General features: G+C 36.6%; 1 protein-coding gene across 1 annotated transcript in view; it reads right to left on the bottom strand.

Annotated features, from left to right (window-relative positions):
- The window catches only part of LOC133611379 (serine/threonine-protein phosphatase 2A 55 kDa regulatory subunit B delta isoform), a 28,709-nt gene extending 15,340 nt beyond the window's left edge, over positions 1–13,369 (bottom strand). Inside the window, exons 1-2 of the mRNA XM_061968104.1 lie at positions 13,169–13,369; positions 12,974–13,048 (exon numbers count right to left, since the gene is read on the bottom strand). Of these exons, the coding sequence (XP_061824088.1) occupies positions 12,974–13,048; positions 13,169–13,175 (82 nt within the window). The 5' untranslated portion in view covers positions 13,176–13,369. The remainder of the gene's footprint in view (positions 1–12,973; positions 13,049–13,168) is intronic.
- Between the last annotated feature and the right edge of the window lie 5,493 nt (positions 13,370–18,862).

Here is an 18,862-nt window from a genome sequence, read left to right as displayed (position 1 = left end):
AACCCGGTGCGCTTTATTACGATTCATTTTCATAAAGTTTCGATCTCGCAACTTCGGTAAACAGCCGCCATCTTTTTTCCCGGTAGAACAGGAAGCGCTTCTTCTTCTACGCAAGCAACCGCCAAGGAAAGCACCCGCCCCCATAGAACAGGAAGCGCTTCTTCTTCTACTGTAAGCAACCACCCGCCCCCGGAAGAAGAAGAAAAAACGCGCGGATATCACCGTACGTTTCATTTCCTGTTTACATCTGTAAAGACCACAAAATGGCTCCTACTAAGCGACAAGGATCCGGTTCATAAAAAGACGCAATCTCTCCATCCGCACACGGATTACTACCGTATTTCACAGCAACTGATATTCCTGTGAACCGCACTGTGGAACGGGAGCACGTACGGTGAATATTCGCACCACAGGGAATGAGAAGTCATCCTTCACTGTGGTTCTAGCTTGCCATGCTAAATTCCACCCATGGTGATATTCAAAAGGAAGACCTTGCCAAAAGAGACCTTTCCAGCCGGCGTCATCATAAAAGCTAACTCGAAGGGATGGATGGATGAAGAAAAGATGAGCGAGTGGTTAAGGGAAGTTTACGCGAAGAGGCCGGGTGGCTTTTTTCACACAGCTCCGAAGGCGAACACACCTTCACTAAGACGGGCAGACAGCGCCGGACGACATACGCCAACATTTGCCAGTGGATCGTAAATGCCTGGGCAGATATTTCGGTCACAACTGTGGTCCGAGCTTTCCGGAAGGCAGGATTCACAGAACTACTGGACAACAACAGCGACACTGACTCCGATGACTTCGACGAGACGGAACCGGCCATTTTGGATCCCACGCTTGCGCAACTTTTCAATTCGGACACCGAAGACGAAGAATTCGAAGGATTTACGAATGAAGAATAACTTCAGAAGGTGAGCGCTATGTTTATTTTGTGTGTTGTGACATTAACGTTCGAGCAACATTATGTTGCTATTGCTCTACACCATTTTGAATTTTACTATGTTTGTGATTGCACATTTGCGTACATTTTGGGACAGAGTTGTTAGAACGCTGGTTTTCAATATATTATTAAAGTTTGACTGAACTATCTGACTGTTTTTTTGACATTCCCTTTAGCGCAGCGTAGGCGCGGCTTATAATCCGGGGCGGCTTATTGGTGGACAAAGTTATGAAATATGTAATTCATTGAAGGTGCGGCTAATAACCCGGTGCGCCTTATAGTGCGGAAAATACGGTAGTCTACTTTATACCTTTTGTTTTCGCCCTTGTGTGCATTATCCATCCATCCGTTTTCTACCGATTGTCCCTTATGGGGTCACGGGGGGTGAAGCGGTGTAAAAATATCTGAATTAATTGCCTTATAATCACAGGTATTGGGTGTAGGCCACTGGGGTCAAACTAAATTTTTTTTTTTTTTTGCCGCAGTTATTACATATACCGGTACTGTAATATTGTACATGATAATTGGGATTTGTTATATATTGTATATATTATATAACAATATAATATAATATAATATATCAGTATATATTATATACTGTATATATAACATGTAAATATTACATATATGTTATATTGCTACTATGGTACAGTTTTAGTCTACTTTATACCTTTTGTTTTCGCCCTTGTGTGCATTATCCATCCATCCGTTTTCTACCGATTGTCCCCTACGGGGTCACGGGGGGTGAAGCGGTGTAAAAATATCTGAATTAATTTCCTTATAATCACAGGTATTGGGTGTAGGCCACTGGGGTCAAACTAAATTATTTTTTTTTTTGCTGCAGCTATTACATATACTGTAATATTGTACATGATAATTGGGATTTGTTATATATTGTATATATTATATAACAGTATAATATAACATATCAGTATATATTATATACTGTATATATAATATGTAAAAATTACATATATGTTATATTGCTACTATGGTACATTTTTAGTCTACTTTATACCTTTTGTTTTCGCCCTTGTGTGCATTATCCATCCATCCGTTTTCTACCGATTGTCCCTTACGGGGTCACGGGGGGTGAAGCGGTGTAAAAATATCTGAATTAATTTCCTTATAATCACAGGTATTGGTGTAGTCCACTGGGGTCAAACTAAATTTTTGGTTTTTTTTTGCTGCAGCTATTACATATACTGTAATATTGTACATGATAATTGGGATTTGTTATATATTGTATATATTATATAACAATATAATATAATATATCAGTATATATTATATACTGTATATATAATATGTAAAAATTACATATATGTTATATTGCTACTATGGTACATTTTTAGTCTACTTTATACCTTTTGTTTTCGCCCTTGTGTGCATTATCCATCCATCCGTTTTCTACCGATTGTCCCTTACGGGGTCACGGGGGGTGAAGCGGTGTAAAAATATCTTAATTAATTTCCTTATAATCACATGGGGTCAAATATTACATATATGTTATATTGCTACTATGGTACATTTTTACTTTTTTTTTTACTTTTTCAATCAAGGGAACGTAATCAATGGCAATCTCTGGTCAGTATTAATCAAACATGTTTTTTTTTAAATACATTTCTAATTAATATACTGCCTACAGGTATTGTGTGTTGGCTTGTTTAATGAAAATGACTAAGAACAATTTAAAATAGATATAATTGTATTATACATTTGTAATTAATATACTGCCTACAGGTATCGGGTGTTGGCTTATTTAATATTATGACTAAGAACAATTTAAATTAGGTTTAATTGTATGATCTGATCATTAATTTTCCACGTAGCCGATGAAGGAAAGATTCAAATGAATGCTCATCCCTGGCAAGCATGAATTAAACACTATTTGTAAATAAATGTCTGTTTGTTATAATTACAATCCCACTGGGGAACAATTTAACTGCACTCTGCTGTGTTTCAGTGTATTTGTAGTTTGTGTAAAACTGTACCATGCCCAGAGTTGTTTATTACCTATTTTTGTTACATACGAGAGGAAAAATCTAAAAAAATACCTTGAACTCAGTATGATGGAGCACTGACAACAAACAATAACCTTTTTACTTTAAATAAGAACAATCTAACAGTGACAATGTCAACTAAGCACCATTATATTTATAAATAAATGTACTTTAACGATAGTTTTAGCTTGCTCTCATTATATTTTGCTACTGTACAGTTTTTTTTTTTTTAAATTTTATAAACCTTTATTTATAAATTGCAACATTTACAAACAATTGAGAAATAATAATAATCAAAATAAGTACAAAAACAGTATAAAACAGTGCTAGGGGGTTGTAAACTCAATAAAGTAACTAAAATAGAATGCAAAAAAATATATATATATATATATATATATACACCGTATTTTCCGCACTATAAGGCGCACCTAAAAACCACAAATTTTCTCAAAAGCTGACAGTGCGCCTTATAACCCGGTGCGCTTTATATATGGATTAATATTAAGATTAATTTTCATAAAGTTTCGGTCTCGCAACTACGGTAAACAGCCGCCATCTTTTTTCCCCGTAGAAGAGGAAGTGCTTCTTCTTCTACGCAAGCAACCGCCAAGGTAAGCACCCGCCCCCATAGAACAGGAAGCGCTTCTTCTTCTACTGTAAGCAACCACCCGCCCGCGTAGAAGAAGAAGAAGCGCGCGGATATTACGTTTCATTTCCTTTGTGTGTTTACATCTGTAAAGACCACAAAATGGCTCCTACTAAGCGACAGGTTTCCGGTTCATGAAAAGACGCAATCTCTCCATCCGCACACGGACTACTATTTCACAGCAACTGCCTAAAGACTTTCAAGAAAAGCTGGCTACTTTCCGTGCATATTGTAAAAACAAGATAGCTGAAAAAAAGATCCGGCCAGAGAACATTATCAACATGGACGAGGTTCCACTGACTTTTGATATTCCTGTGAACCGCACTGTGGATACAACGGGAGCACGTACGGTGAATATTCGCACCACAGGGAATGAGAAGTCATCCTTCACTGTGGTTCTAGCTTGCCATGCTAATGGCCAGAAACTTCCACCCATGGTGATATTCAAAAGGAAGACCTTGCCAAAAGAGACCTTTCCAGCCGGCGTCATCATAAAAGCTAACTCGAAGGGATGGATGAAGAAAAGATGAGCGAGTGGTTAAGGTAAGTTTACGCGAAGAGGCCGGGTGGCTTTTTTCACGCAGCTCCGTCCATGTTGATATACGACTCCGTGCGCGCCCACATCACGCTGGTTTTTAATATATTATTAAAGTTTGACTGACCTATCTGACTGTTTTTTGACATTCCTTTAGCGCAGTTAGATGCGGCTTATAACACGGGGCGTCTTATAGGTGGACAAAGTTTTGAAATATGCCGTTCATTGAAGGCGCGGCTTATAACCCAGGGCGCCTTATGGTGCGGAAAATACGGTATATGTATAACAAAGTGCAAAGCCACAGGCTCACACAAGTTCAGTAAATAATTTAAATTTGGAACACAGCATCATCGTTTTCACAGCTTTTTGGTTGTTTTTTTTATTATTTTATAAACCTTTATTTATAAATTTCAAGATTTACAAACAGTTGAGAAATAATAATCAAAGTAAGTATAAAAACAGCAACAAAAAAAAAGAGTACAGAACAGCGCCAGGGGGTTGTAAATTCAAAGTAACTAAAATAGAATGCCCCGCGACCCGACCTCGGATAAGCGGAAGAAGATGGATGGATGGATGGATGGAAAATAGAATGCAATATAAATATGAATATATATATATAAAAAAAAAAAAATATATATATATATATATATAAAAATATATATATATATATATATATATATATATATATATATATATAAAATAAAAATAAATATATATATATATATATATATAAAACAAACAAAGTGCAAAGCCATAGGCTCAATCAATTTCAGTAAATAACTTAAATTTGGAACACAGCATCATAGTTTTCACAGCTTTTTGGTTGTTAGAGGTAGAGTGTTTTAAAGTAGAGTTTTAATTATTTTTTTTTAAAGGCACACAAAACAGGTGGGGTATTGATAAACTTGCATTTATGAATACAAAACTTAGCCAATAGTTTAATGAGGTTGCAAAGGTAAAATTCCTTTTTAATTTTATTTTTCATACAGTGTAAATCCAAATCAGCTTTTCGGTTGTTTTTTTTGTTGTTTTTTAAATAACTACATAATTTATTCAAATGTAGTTGTGTTTACAAACAATGATTTTTGACACAACATCCTTTTTAAAAACTGAAAACGAGTAGCTATGTAACCACAAATAGCAGTTATATGCACACCAGATTGAGACATATAAACAAAAATGTTTCATGATAAAAAAAACCACAAGAAGTTATGAGCAGACAAATGATAAAGTACACGCACAGGGATTTTTTTTTACACTTAATTACAAAAGTACATTACATTGTGAAGGTTAAATTAAAAATTAAGGTGAGAAAGCTTTTTTTTTTTCTTCAATTATTGCATTACACGAATGCTGCTGTGGTTCCCTACAACACTGACAAGTTTGCAGAGGTGGGTAGTAACACGCTACATTTACTCCGTTACATCTACTTGAGTAACTTTTGGGATAAATTGTACTTCTAAGAGTAGTTTTAATGCAACATACTTTTACTTTTACTTGAGTATATTTATAGAGAAGAAACGCTACTTTTACTCCGCTCCATTTATCTACATTCAGCTCGCTACTGATTTTTATCCATCTGTTAATGCACGCTTTGTTTGTTTTGCTTTGTCAGACAGACCTTCAAAGTAGGATCTATGCATGCCTGCGTTTCACCAATCAAATACAGTCACTGGTGACGTTTGACTCCGTTTCACCAATCAAATATAGTCACTGGTGACGTTTGACTCCGTTTCACCAATCAAACAGAGCCAGGCGGTCACATGATTAACTGCACATAAAGTTTCGGCGGCAAAACAACAACAAGCTTAAGCTTACATGAACTCAACGTCAAATTTGAGGAAGCACATGGCGGTAAGTAACGTTAGTAGATATTTTGGCTGTCACCGTAGGCTGATGTTAGCTTCCCAGCTATGAATCACTGTCAAATGTACATCGTGTGGGGACATTTATTAACGCACTGCAGCCTCATAGAGAGACAGACAAAGACACACACACACACACACACACACACACACACACACACACACACACACACACACACACACACACACACATGCATACAAACACCAATCAGAAGTGCACAGTGTGTTCCCAGGTGCAGTCCACACCTATCAGTTTATGGTTTGCGTAAAGGCTAACTTGTTATTTTCCTTTGTAATCTCTGCCTACTGAGCCTATGGTGCTGTTAAGTTATTGTGGCTCAATTTGCCTTAATTTTTTTTACGTTAATGTATTATTATTTAATATATATCATTGTTTTAGTTGCTTAAGAGATATTCCTGGCTCTGAATTTGCTCATTGCTATTTTTATGTTTTTGTGCATTATTTTTTGCCGTCATCATTAAACGAACAGGTTACTCATCAGTTACTCAGTACTAGAGATGCGCGGATAGGCAATTATTTCATCCGCAACCGCATCACAAAAGTCGTCAACCATCCGCCATCCACCCGAACTAACATTTAATCAAAACCGCACCCGCCCGCCATCCGCCACCCGCCTGTTGTTATCTATCTAATATAGACGATGCAAGGCATTAGTGAGGTTATAAAGCTTTTGCCTGTTAAAGAAAGGAGACCGATCCAATGCAGCAGAGACATTCAATGCGTGCCACGCTGTCACGGCCCAGACGCACACCAGTGCGCAATCATTTGGGAGCCGCGCTGAGCGCACCTCCAAGCGCGTTCTATCTTGTTTTAACATCCTGTGGCACTCTTCTGGGATCACGGCGGACGAAACTGCTCATGCTCAGGGTGTTTGTGGAGGTTCGGGGTTTTGCACAAATGTGATGCACCATGTTAGATGTCCCGGTTTTGTGACTGTCGTAGACATAAACAGCGTCGCAGCTCTTGAAAATCACGTGGCCAGCATTACTATCATCCTGATTTACAACCTCATAAAAACGAGTCCACGATGAACTTTTCTGGCCTTTTTTTCCCCTGGTCTTTAGTATTCCCTTTTTTAGTTTGTCGCGTACCACGTTTGCTGCCGGCGTTGCCATCTCTTTTTTTTTTCTTCTTCTGTTGTGGCATGCTGCAGGTGCCTGCTCGTTTTTCGTATGTGGGTAACAACATTTAACTATGTATATATATTTCCGAATTGGTTTAACTGCCACCCGCCTGAATCTATTTAAAATCTAATTTTTTTTTTATTTCAACCGCCCGACCCGACCCGCGGATAAAATCTAATTTTTTTTTATTTCAACCGCCCGACCCGCGGATAATCCGCGGACTCCGCGGTTGTGTCCGCAAACCGCGCATCTCTAATCAGTACAGTCAGATTACTTCTAGACCTCCACCCCAGATCACACCTCACTCCTACCGACTTCTTCAAAGTGGGCTGGCTCAGGGTGGAGGACAGAGTAAAACAACTTGCACTGAGCCTAGTCTATAAAATCCGCTACACCTCCCTGATACCGAAGTACATGTCAAACTACTTCCTTAACGCACTGTTTCTCAAATGGGGGTACGCGTACCCCTGGGGGTACTTGAAGGTATGCCAAGGGGTACGTGAGATTTTTAAAAACTATTCTAAAAATAGCAACAATTCAAAAATCCTTTATAAATATATTTATTGAATAATACTTCAACAAAATATGAATGCAAGTTCATAAACTGAACATCACATCAAGTAGGCTATTCCATTCATTACCATAAACCCAGAGTTTCCCCCATGCCATGACGGTTTGACCCTCACTAAAATGTCTGTCAAAAAGAACTGTGAAAAGAAATGCAACAATGCAATATTTAGTGTTGACAGTTAGATTTTTTTGTGGACATGTTCCATAAATATTGATGTTAAAGATTTATTTTTTTTTGTGAAGAAATGTTTAGAATGAAGTTCATGAATCCAGATGGATCTCTATGACAATCCCCAAAGAGGGCACTTTAAGTTGATGATTACTTCTATGTGTAGAAATCTTTATTTAGAATTGAATCACTTGTTTATTTTTCAACAAGTTTTTAGTTATTTGTATATCTTTTTTTCCAATTAGTTAAAAAAAGACCACTACAAATGAGCGATATTTTGCACTTTTATACAATTTAATAAATCAGAAACTGATGACATAGTGCTGTATTTTACTTCTTTATCTCTTTTTTTCAACCAAAAATGCTTTGCTCTGATTAGGGGGTACTTGAATTAAAATAATGTTCACAGGGGGTACATCACTGAAAAAGGTTGAGAACCACTGCCTTAACGTAAATGACCGCCATAACCACAACACCAGGGGGAGTTCCACTAACCACGTTAAACCCAGATTCCGATCTAACAAAGGTCTTAACTCATTCTCTTTTTATGCCACATCAATATGGAATGCACTCCCAACAGGTGTAAAAGAAAGGGCATCTCTATCCTCCTTCAAACCCACAATAAAAGTACACCTCCAGGCAACTTCAACCCTAAACTAACACCCGACCCGGATTGTTAATAATCAAATGTAAATTATCAAATGTAGATACTTTTTCTTATGCCTTCTGATCTCTCTCTCTATGTCCACTACTTGCTGTACATTAGGGATGTCCCGATCCGATATTTGGATCGGATCGGCCGCCGATATTTGCAAAAAAATGCGTATCGGCAAGGCATGGGAAAATGCCGATCCAGATCCAGTTAAAATTTTCCAACGCACCTATTTAAATAGTACATTCCACTTTTCTGCTGCTCCCTAATTTCCGTTCCGCATTTTCCAGCACACCTTCAACACATCCACAGGTCTGTGGATTCTAACGCAGTTGCTTTTAGCTGCTGGCATTACACGACAGGCTCTTCTCACTCTTTCCTGTGTCTCCCTCTCACAGACAGCAAGCGCACCTTCTTACACACGTCACATACTGTCACGTCATACGTCACATACTGTCACGTCATACGTCACATACGTATAAGCCCTCCCCGAGCAGAGAGGTAGCAGCATGGCTAACGTTAGCTGTGATGCTAGCGCAGCCGTGCGAGCAACGTTCTCTCTAAGGTGCGCGCTTGTGCAATTGCGCACCGTTTAAACGTCCTCTGCGCATAGCAATTATATGCCACGCACAAAATCAAATAAAAAAATAAGCGCATAACAATTTTCGACACACCGACACGACAGAGAAAACAGTTTTCGTCATCATTGTTCAAATATTGTGACGTCTGTCGAGACGCTTATCTCCATTCGGTACCACACGCCCACACCATCAAAATGCCTAGGCAAAAATTTCCAGATCAACACCGTATGAATTTTTTTTTGATTTTTTTAGTTGTGATTTCCTTCTCTGCATGAAAGTTTAAAAGTAGCATATATTAATGCAGTATGAAGAAGAATGTTTTAATGTAGACACGCAAGCCTTAAAAGAAAATGTTGAAAATCAAGACTACATTTCCTGCAAATGGGTGCATTTCTACCCTATATTTTAACTTTAGATTTATTCTCATATCAAACTTTTTTGGCTGTCTTTTTGACACTTACATCCGGCGCCCCCCTCCACACCCTTGATTATAAATAATGTAAATAATTCAATGTGATTATCTTGTGTGATGACTGTATTATGATGATAGTATATATCTGATAGTATATATCTGTATCATGAATCAATTTAAGTGGACCCCGACTTAAACAAGTTGAAAAACTTATTCGGGTGTTACCATTTAGTGGTCAATTGTACGGAATATGTACTTCACTGTGCAACCTACTAATAAAAGTCTCAATCAATCAATCAAAACACACAGAATCATCATACTGCTGTGATTATATGCATCAAGTGTTCATTCAAGGCTACGGCAAAATATCGAGATATATATCGTGTATCGCAATATGGCCTTAAAATATCGCAATATTAAAAAAAGGCCATATCGCCCAGCCCTAGTTTCAATGATGCTATTTCTGTTTGTCATGTATAATTTTGTCTATTTTGTGTTTATCCTTGAATAAACAGGTCAGTTTCTTGTTACCAACCATTGTGTATTATTCAAACTCCCCTAATTCAGCTGGCTAGTTGTTATCAAGAGTACTAAAACCCTTTTCAACATGATTCTGACAACTAAGTAGGCTAAATAACTTCAAACTTTAATACATGCTCGGATAGGCCAGTATCGGTCAGTATCGGTATCGGATCGGAAGTGCAAAAACAATATCGGTATCGGATCGGAAGTGCAAAAACCTGGATCGGGACATCCCTACTGTACATATCCTACCAAGTCAGACCTACACTGTTTCAATGTCTATTTCTTTGTTCTCAATTGTTGATGACTGAAGTGATGATAACAACCAAACCTAAAAGTCTCAATCAATCAATCGAGTAGTTTTTTCACAACATACTTTTTGCTTTTACTTGAGTAATAATAGAATAGAATAGAAAGTACTTTATTGATCCCTGGGGGAAATTCAGCACTCTCTAAAGCAGGGGTGCTCATTACGTCGATCGCGAGCTACCGGTCGATCTCGGAGGGTGTGTCAGTCGATCACCAGCCAGGCATTAAAAAAACAGTCCTAAAAATGAGCGATCATAAATCTTCACTATGACGTCACTTTCGTCACTTGATTGACATTCACGGCACCCGAGGGTCTTCTGAGATGACGCTGGCTGCTGCCAGCTCATTAATATTACCGACAGGAAATCGAGAAACACTTTATTTCAACAGACTCTGGCGCCGTACCTGTCGTCAAAACTCCAAAGACCGACTGCACAGTTGCGCTAACAAAATAAGAGTCTCAGAAAGCTGGCGTGCACAAGCTAGCAAGCTACGGAGTTTGCCGACAATGTATTTCTTGTAAAGTGTATACAAAGGAGTACGGAAGCTGGACAAATAAGATGCCAAACACCAACCACTTTCATGTGGTATTGGACAGAAAGGAGGACTTTTTTTTCTCCTCCATTCGAAAATGCGTACGTTATCAGCACCACTGTCTGATTCCTATCAATGCAAGTCATCAGAATCACGTAATACACCAACTTATATTCTTGTCTTCGTGAAAGAAAGGAATCTATGTGTTAAACATGCTTGTATTATCTTTAAACACCTTTAACTTATTAACAATATTAACTATGTGTGATAAACATGCTTGTATTATCTTTAAACACCTTTAACTTGTTAACGGCGTGGCGCAGTGGAAGAGTGGCCGTGCGCGACCTGAGGGTCCCTGGTTCAATCCCCACCTAGTACCAACCTCGTCATGTCCGTTGTGTCCTGAGCAAGACACTTCACCCTTGCTCCTGATGGGTGCTGGTTAGCGCTTTGCATGGCAGCTCCCTCCATCAGTATGTGAATGTGTGTGTGAATGGGTAAATGTGGAAGTAGTGTCAAAGCGCTTTGAGTACCTTGAAGGTAGAAAAGCGCTATACAAGTACAACCCATTTTATCATTTTTTTTTTTAACAATATTAACTATATGTGTTAAACATGCTTGTATTATCTTTAAACACCTTTAACTTATTAAAAATATTAACTATATGTGTTAAACATGCTTGTATTATCTTTAAACACCTTTAACTTGTTAACAATATTAACTATATGTGTTAAACATGCTTGTATTATCTTTAAACACCTTTAAGTTGTTAACAATATTAACTATATGTATTAAACATATATCGCCCGGAAAAGGGTGGAGTGCCATCTCCGGGTTGGGGAGGAGATCGTGCCCCAAGTGGAGGAGTTCAAGTACCTCGGAGTCTTGTTCACGAGTGAGGGAAGAGTGGATCGTGAGATCGACAGGCGGATCGGTGCGGCGTCTTCAGTAATGCGGACGCTGTATCGATCCGTTGTGGTGAAGAAGGAGCTGAGCCGGAAGGCAAAGCTCTCAATTTACCGGTCGATCTACGTTCCCATCCTCACCTATGGTCATGAGCTTTGGGTTATGACCGAAAGGACAAGATCACGGGTACAAGCGGCCGAAATGAGTTTCCTCCGCCGGGTGGCGGGGCTCTCCCTTAGAGATAGGGTGAGAAGCTCTGTCATCCGGGAGGAGCTCAAAGTAAAGCCGCTGCTCCTCCACATCGAGAGGAGCCAGATGAGGTGGTTCGGGCATCTGGTCAGGATGCCACCCGAACGCCTCCCTAGGGAGGTGTTTAGGGCACGTCCGACCGGTAGGAGGCCGCGGGGAAGACCCAGGACACGTTGGGAAGACTATGTCTCCCGGCTGGCCTGGGAACGCCTCGGGGTCCTACAGGAAGAGCTGGACGAAGTGGCTGGGGAGAGGGAAGTCTGGGCTTCCCTGCTTAGGCTGCTGCCCCCGCGACCCGACCTCGGATAAGCGGAAGAAGATGGATGGATGGATGGATGTATTAAACATACTTGTATTATCATTTAACAGTTTTCATTTTTTTAACAATATTAACTATATGTGTTAAACATGCTTGCATTATCATTAAACACCTTTAACTTGTTAACAAAAACATATATTTCATAAATAAGTAAATATAAATTATATATATGAATGAGGCACGACTTGATCAATTGAAAAGTAGCTCGCCTGCAGAAAAAGTGTGAGCACCCCTGCTCTAAAGTAACAGTACTCTTACTTGAGTACATTTTCTGGCTACTCTGTGAGTTGTTGCTGAATGAATGAGCTGCGTCGTGACGTCACACGGGACAATTTATGGGCGCAGCGCAATGACGTCACGCCCTCGGTCGCTCCCCCTTTAATAGCCTAGCCACCATGTTAGCATACGGCTAGCTAGCAGCACTTTCCTCTCATTGTTGGGAGAAAAACAAAACAAAAACCGGACGTTTCATGAATGAACCCACACACGCACTCGCGCCAGCCGCCGCTGCTGACCCGCGCCGACCGCGTCTAGCTAACCCACGCGAAGCCCAAAAGAGCACCATCATTATCCGCGGCTAGGCTAACGTTAGCATTAGCGTTAGCCACATACCTTCCGCAACATCCTCATCTATGGCGCCTTTCACTTGGGAGAAACACCACTGGAAATCATTTCCTCCTGCAACCCCTGCAACATAGTTACAAAAAAAAAAAGAAAAGAAGTGAGAGTTTTGCCAAGTATCACGTTGACAAGCCAGGCCATCATTCTTCCACACAGCTAGCGAGGTGATGATATAAAGTAGCTCACCCGCCATTGCTTCATTTAGCAGCTTTTACTCTCCGATAAAAAAAAAAACACCCCACCCCCGATGACCCGCGCGCCTCAACTCGGGAGAAACGGTCCAGGATCCACAATGAAGACTTGGGGGTCTGTCAAGAGCACACAAATTATCCGTGATTTTTTTTTTTTTCTCTTTTTTTTCTCGCGTTCCAAAATGGCGCACGGTACATGGAGCGGTGACGTCATGCGCGCCGTGCATCTTGCACGCAGCATCACTGACGTGAGTTGACTTTTTTTTTGCATCTTTCTCCCCATTTATTTCACCTCAACGCTTACAGTTGAGTTTGGGGTTTATTTGGAACATGCGTGCACACAAACATGATACAAACCCCGTTTCCATATGAGTTGGGAATACAATAATTTGCAAATCATTTTCAACCCATATTCAGTTGAATATGCTACAAAGACAACATATTTGATGTTCAAACTGATAAACATTTTTTTTTTTTTTTTGCAAATAATCATTAACTTTAGAATTTGATGCCAGCAACAGGTGACAAAGAAGCAGGCCCGGCCCTAACCAATCTGGCGCCCTAGGCAAGATTTTAGGTGTCGCCCCCCCCCCCCCCCCACATCGGCAGTGAAGTGTATATACTCACAAGAAACTGAATAGCTCTTTGACCTTTTTTTTTTTTTACTTACAACTATACCTAATATATAAAGGGGTGGAAAAGTGACTATTACCTGCAGGGCAAACATTAGCTAACCAGAAGGCAATAACAATGTAAACAAAAAACACCTGCTTAAAAGATCTAATACAAATGTCCCTGAGGAATGTAAGGTGGGAGTACTGTAATTACCTAACGTTACATTATTATTTTCCATAACAATTTAGCCCCCTCCACAATATTAACCCGACGTTAAAACAGAACTAGCTATTTATTGGTTAGCAATTGCCGTAATGCTAAAAAGCCAGCTACTATCACATTCTGTAACAGACAAATAATTTCATGTAGGCTAACGTTACCTACCTGCTACCTCTTGTCTTTTCTCGTTTCTCCTCCTCTTCTTTTCTCTTTTTTCTTCCCTGGGCACCTGACAGTTTTGGCCGTTTTGACATCTTGTGTTGATTTTTTGATGTGGTGACGTCCAAAAAGAGTCATGATACGGGAAGGGAGGGGGCGTAATGTTGTAACAAATAATATTTCTATTAAATAGGCTTTACTTTGCATTTTAATTAACGTGGGATTATTTTTTGTATTTAGAAATAATAGTACCAACTTTTTTTTTCTTTTTTTTTTCTCCAACATTTGTGGCACTGGCGTGGCGCCCCCTGATGGACGGCGCCCTTAGCATTTGCCTATACGGCCTATGCCACGGGCCGGCCCTGCAAAGAAGTTGGGAAAGGTGGCAATAAATACTGATAAAGTTGAGGAATGCTCATCAAACACTTATTTGGAACATCCCACAGGTGTGCAGGCTAATTGGGAACAGGTGGGTGCCATGATTGGGTATAAAAGTAGATTCCATGAAATGCTCAGTCATTCACAAACAAGGACGGGGCGAGGGTCGCCACTTTGTCAACAAATGGGTGAGCAAATTGTTGAACAGTTTAAGATAGTGATGGGTTGATGAGGCGTCATGAAGCGTTTCGACACATTGCAAACTGTGTCACTAAATACTGACATCTGCTGGACATTAAAAATCCCTACAGGCAACCTATGGACCGACTCAACTGACACTGATTTGATGCCCTAGTACAGGGGTCACCAACCTTTTTGAAACCAAAAACTACTTCTTGGGTACTGATTAATGCGAAGGGCTACCAGTTTGATACACACTTAAATAAATAAATATATTGTCATTTGTAAGTTACACGTAAGTGTGATTTAAACAAGAATAGCTAAATAAATACATTTATATATATAAAAAAATGGGTATTTCTGTCTGTCATTCCGTCGTACATTTTTTTTCCCCTTTTACGGAAGGTTTTTTGTAGGGAATAAATGATGAAAAAAAACACTTAATTGAACGGTTTAAAAGAGGAGAAAACACACAAAAAAAAAATAAAAAAAAATTGAAACATAGTTTATCTTCAATTTCGACTCTTTAAAATGCAAAATTCAACCGACAAAAAGAAGAGAAAAACTAGCTAATTTGAATCTTTTTGAAAAAATTAAAAAAATAATTTATGGAACATCATTAGTAATTTTTCCTGATTAAGATACATTTTAGAATTTTGATGACATGTTTTTAAATTGAATAAAATCCAATCTGCACTTTGTTAGAATATTTAACAAATTGGACCAAGCTATATTTCTAACAAAGACAAATCAGTATTTCTTCTAGATTTTCCAGAACAAATTTTTTTTAAAGAAATTCAAAATACTTTGAAATAAGATTTAAATTTGATTCTACAGATTTGCCAGAATAATTTTTTTGAATTTTGATCATAGTAAGTTTGAAGAAATATTTCACAAATATTCTTCGTCAAAAAAACAGAAGCTAAAATATTTATTATTCTTTACAATAATAAAAAAAAATTTTTTTTACTTGAGCATTGATTTAAATTGTCAGGAAAGAAGAGGAAGAAATTTAAAAGGTAAAAAGGTATATTTGTTTAAAAATCCTAAAATCCTTTTTAAGGTTGTATTTTTTCTCTAAAATTGTATTTCTAAAAGTAATAAGAAGCAAAGTAAAAAATAAATGAATTTATTTAAACAAGTGAAGACCCATCCATCCATCCATTTTCTACCGCTTATTCCAAGTGAAGACCAAGTCTTTCAAATATTTTCGTGGATTTTCAAATTCTATTTGAGTTTTGTCTCTTTTAGAATTAGAAATGTCGAGCAAAGCGAGACCAGCTTGCTAGTAAATGAATACAATTTAAAAAATAGAGGCAGCTCACTGGTAAGTGCTGCTCTTTGAGCTATTTTTAGAACAGGCGAGCGGGTGACATTTTTTTTTTCCTTTTACGGAAGGTTTTTTGTAGGGAATAAATAATGAAAAAAACACTTAATTGAACGGTTTAAAAGAGGAGAAAACACAAAAAAATAATAATTTTGAAACATAGTTTATCTTCAATTTCGACTCTTTAAAATTCAAAATTCAACCGACAAAAAGAAGAGAAAAACTAGCTAATTTGAATCTTTTTGAAAAAATTTAAAAAATAATTTATGGAACATCATTAGTAATTTTTCCTGATTAAGATACATTTTAGAATTTTGATGACATGTTTTTAAATTGAATAAAATCCAATCTGCACTTTGTTAGAATATTTAACAAATTGGACCAAGCTATATTTCTAACAAAGACGAATCAGTATTTCTTCTAGATTTTCCAGAACAAATTTTTTAAAAGAAATTCAAAATACTTTGAAATAAGATTTAAATTTGATTCTACAGATTTTCTAGATTTGCCAGAATAATTTTTTTGAATTTTGATCATAGTAAGTTTGAAGAAATATTTCACAAATATTCTTCGTCAAAAAAACAGAAGCTAAAATATTTATTATTCTTTACAATAATAAAAAAAATTTTTTTTACTTGAACATTGATTTAAATTGTCAGGAAAGAAGAGGAAGAAATTTAAAAGGTAAAAAGGTATATTTGTTTAAAAATCCTAAAATCCTTTTTAAGGTTGTATTTTTTCTCTAAAATTGTATTTCTAAAAGTAATAAGAAGCAAAGTAAAAAATAAATGAATTTATTTAAACAAGTGAAGACCCATCCATCCATCCATTTTCTACCGCTTATTCCAAGTGAAGACCAAGTCTTTAAAATATTTTCGTGGATTTTCAAATTCTATTTGAGTTTTGTCTCTTTTAGAATTAAAAATGTCGAGCAAAGCGAGACCAGCTTGCTTGTAAATGAATAAAATTTAAAAAAATAGAGGCAGCTCACTGGTAAGTGCTGCTCTTTGAGCTATTTTTAGAACAGGCGAGCGGGCGACATTTTTTTTTTCCTTTTACGGAAGGTTTTTTGTAGGGAATAAATAATGAAAAAAACACTTAATTGAACGGTTTAAAAGAGGAGAAAACACAAAAAAATAATAATTTTGAAACATAGTTTATCTTCAATTTCGACTCTTTAAAATTCAAAATTCAACCGACAAAAAGAAGAGAAAAACTAGCTAATTTGAATCTTTTTGAAAAAATTTAAAAAAATAATTTATGGAACATCATTAGTAATTTTTCCTGATTAAGATACATTTTAGAATTTTGATGACATGTTTTTAAATTGATTAAAATCCAATCTGCACTTTGTTAGAATATTTAACAAATTGGACCAAGCTATATTTCTAACAAAGACAAATCAGTATTTCTTCTAGATTTTCCAGAACAAAATTTTTTAAAAGAAATTCAAAATACTTTGAAATAAGATTTAAATTTGATTCTACAGATTTTCTAGATTTGCCAGAATAATTTTTTTGAATTTTGATCATAGTAAGTTTGAAGAAATATTTCACAAATATTCTTCGTCGAAAAAACAGAAGCTAAAATATTTATTATTCTTTACAATAATAAAACTTTTTTTTTTTACTTGAACATTGATTTAAATTGTCAGGAAAGAAGAGGAATAAATTTAAAAGGTAAAAAGGTATATTTGTTTAAAAATCCTAAAATCCTTTTTAAGGTTGTATTTTTTTCTCTAAAATTGTATTTCTAAAAGTAATAAGAAGCAAAGTCAAAAATAAATGAATTTATTTAAACAAGTGAAGACCCATCCATCCATCCATTTTCTACCGCTTATTCCAAGTGAAGACCAAGTCTTTAAAATATTTTCGTGGATTTTCAAATTCTATTTGAGTTTTGTCTCTTTTAGAATTAAAAATGTCGAGCAAAGCGAGACCAGCTTGCTAGTAAATGAATAAAATTTAAAAAATAGAGGCAGCTCACTGGTAAGTGCTGCTCTTTGAGCTATTTTTAGAACAGGCGAGCGGGCGACATTTTTTTTTTCCTTTTACGGAAGGTTTTTTGTAGGGAATAAATAATGAAAAAAACACTTAATTGAACGGTTTAAAAGAGGAGAAAACACAAAAAAATAATAATTTTGAAACATAGTTTATCTTCAATTTCGACTCTTTAAAATTCAAAATTCAACCGACAAAAAGAAGAGAAAAACTAGCTAATTTGAATCTTTTTGAAAAAATTAAAAAAAATAATTTATGGAACATCATTAGTAATTTTTCCTGATTAAGATACATTTTAGAATTTTGATGACATGTTTTTAAATTGAATAAAATCCAATCTGCACTTTGTTAGAATATTTAACAAATTGGACCAAGCTATATTTCTAACAAAGACAAATCAGTATTTCTTCTAGATTTTCCAGAACAAAATTTTTAAAAGAAATTCAAAATACTTTGAAATAAGATTTAAATGTGATTCTACAGATTTTCTAGATTTGCCAGAATAATTTTTTTGAATTTTGATCATAGTAAGTTTGAAGAAATATTTCACAAATATTCTTCGTCAAAAAAACAGAAGCTAAAATATTTATTATTCTTTACAATAATACAAAAAATTTTTTTTTACTTGAACATTGATTTAAATTGTCAGGAAAGAAGAGGAAGAAATTTAAAAGGTAAAAAGGTATATTTGTTTAAAAATCCTAAAATCCTGTTTAAGGTTGTATTTTTTTCTCTAAAATTGTATTTCTAAAAGTAATAAGAAGCAAAGTAAAAAATAAATGAATTTATTTCAACAAGTGAAGACCCATCC

This window comes from Nerophis lumbriciformis, linkage group LG02 (assembly GCF_033978685.3).
Source record: "Nerophis lumbriciformis linkage group LG02, RoL_Nlum_v2.1, whole genome shotgun sequence".
In the NCBI taxonomy this organism is placed as follows: Eukaryota; Metazoa; Chordata; class Actinopteri; order Syngnathiformes; family Syngnathidae; genus Nerophis; species Nerophis lumbriciformis.
Note: the sequence above shows the minus strand (reverse complement) of the source record. Positions and strands in the feature narration are given on the sequence as shown.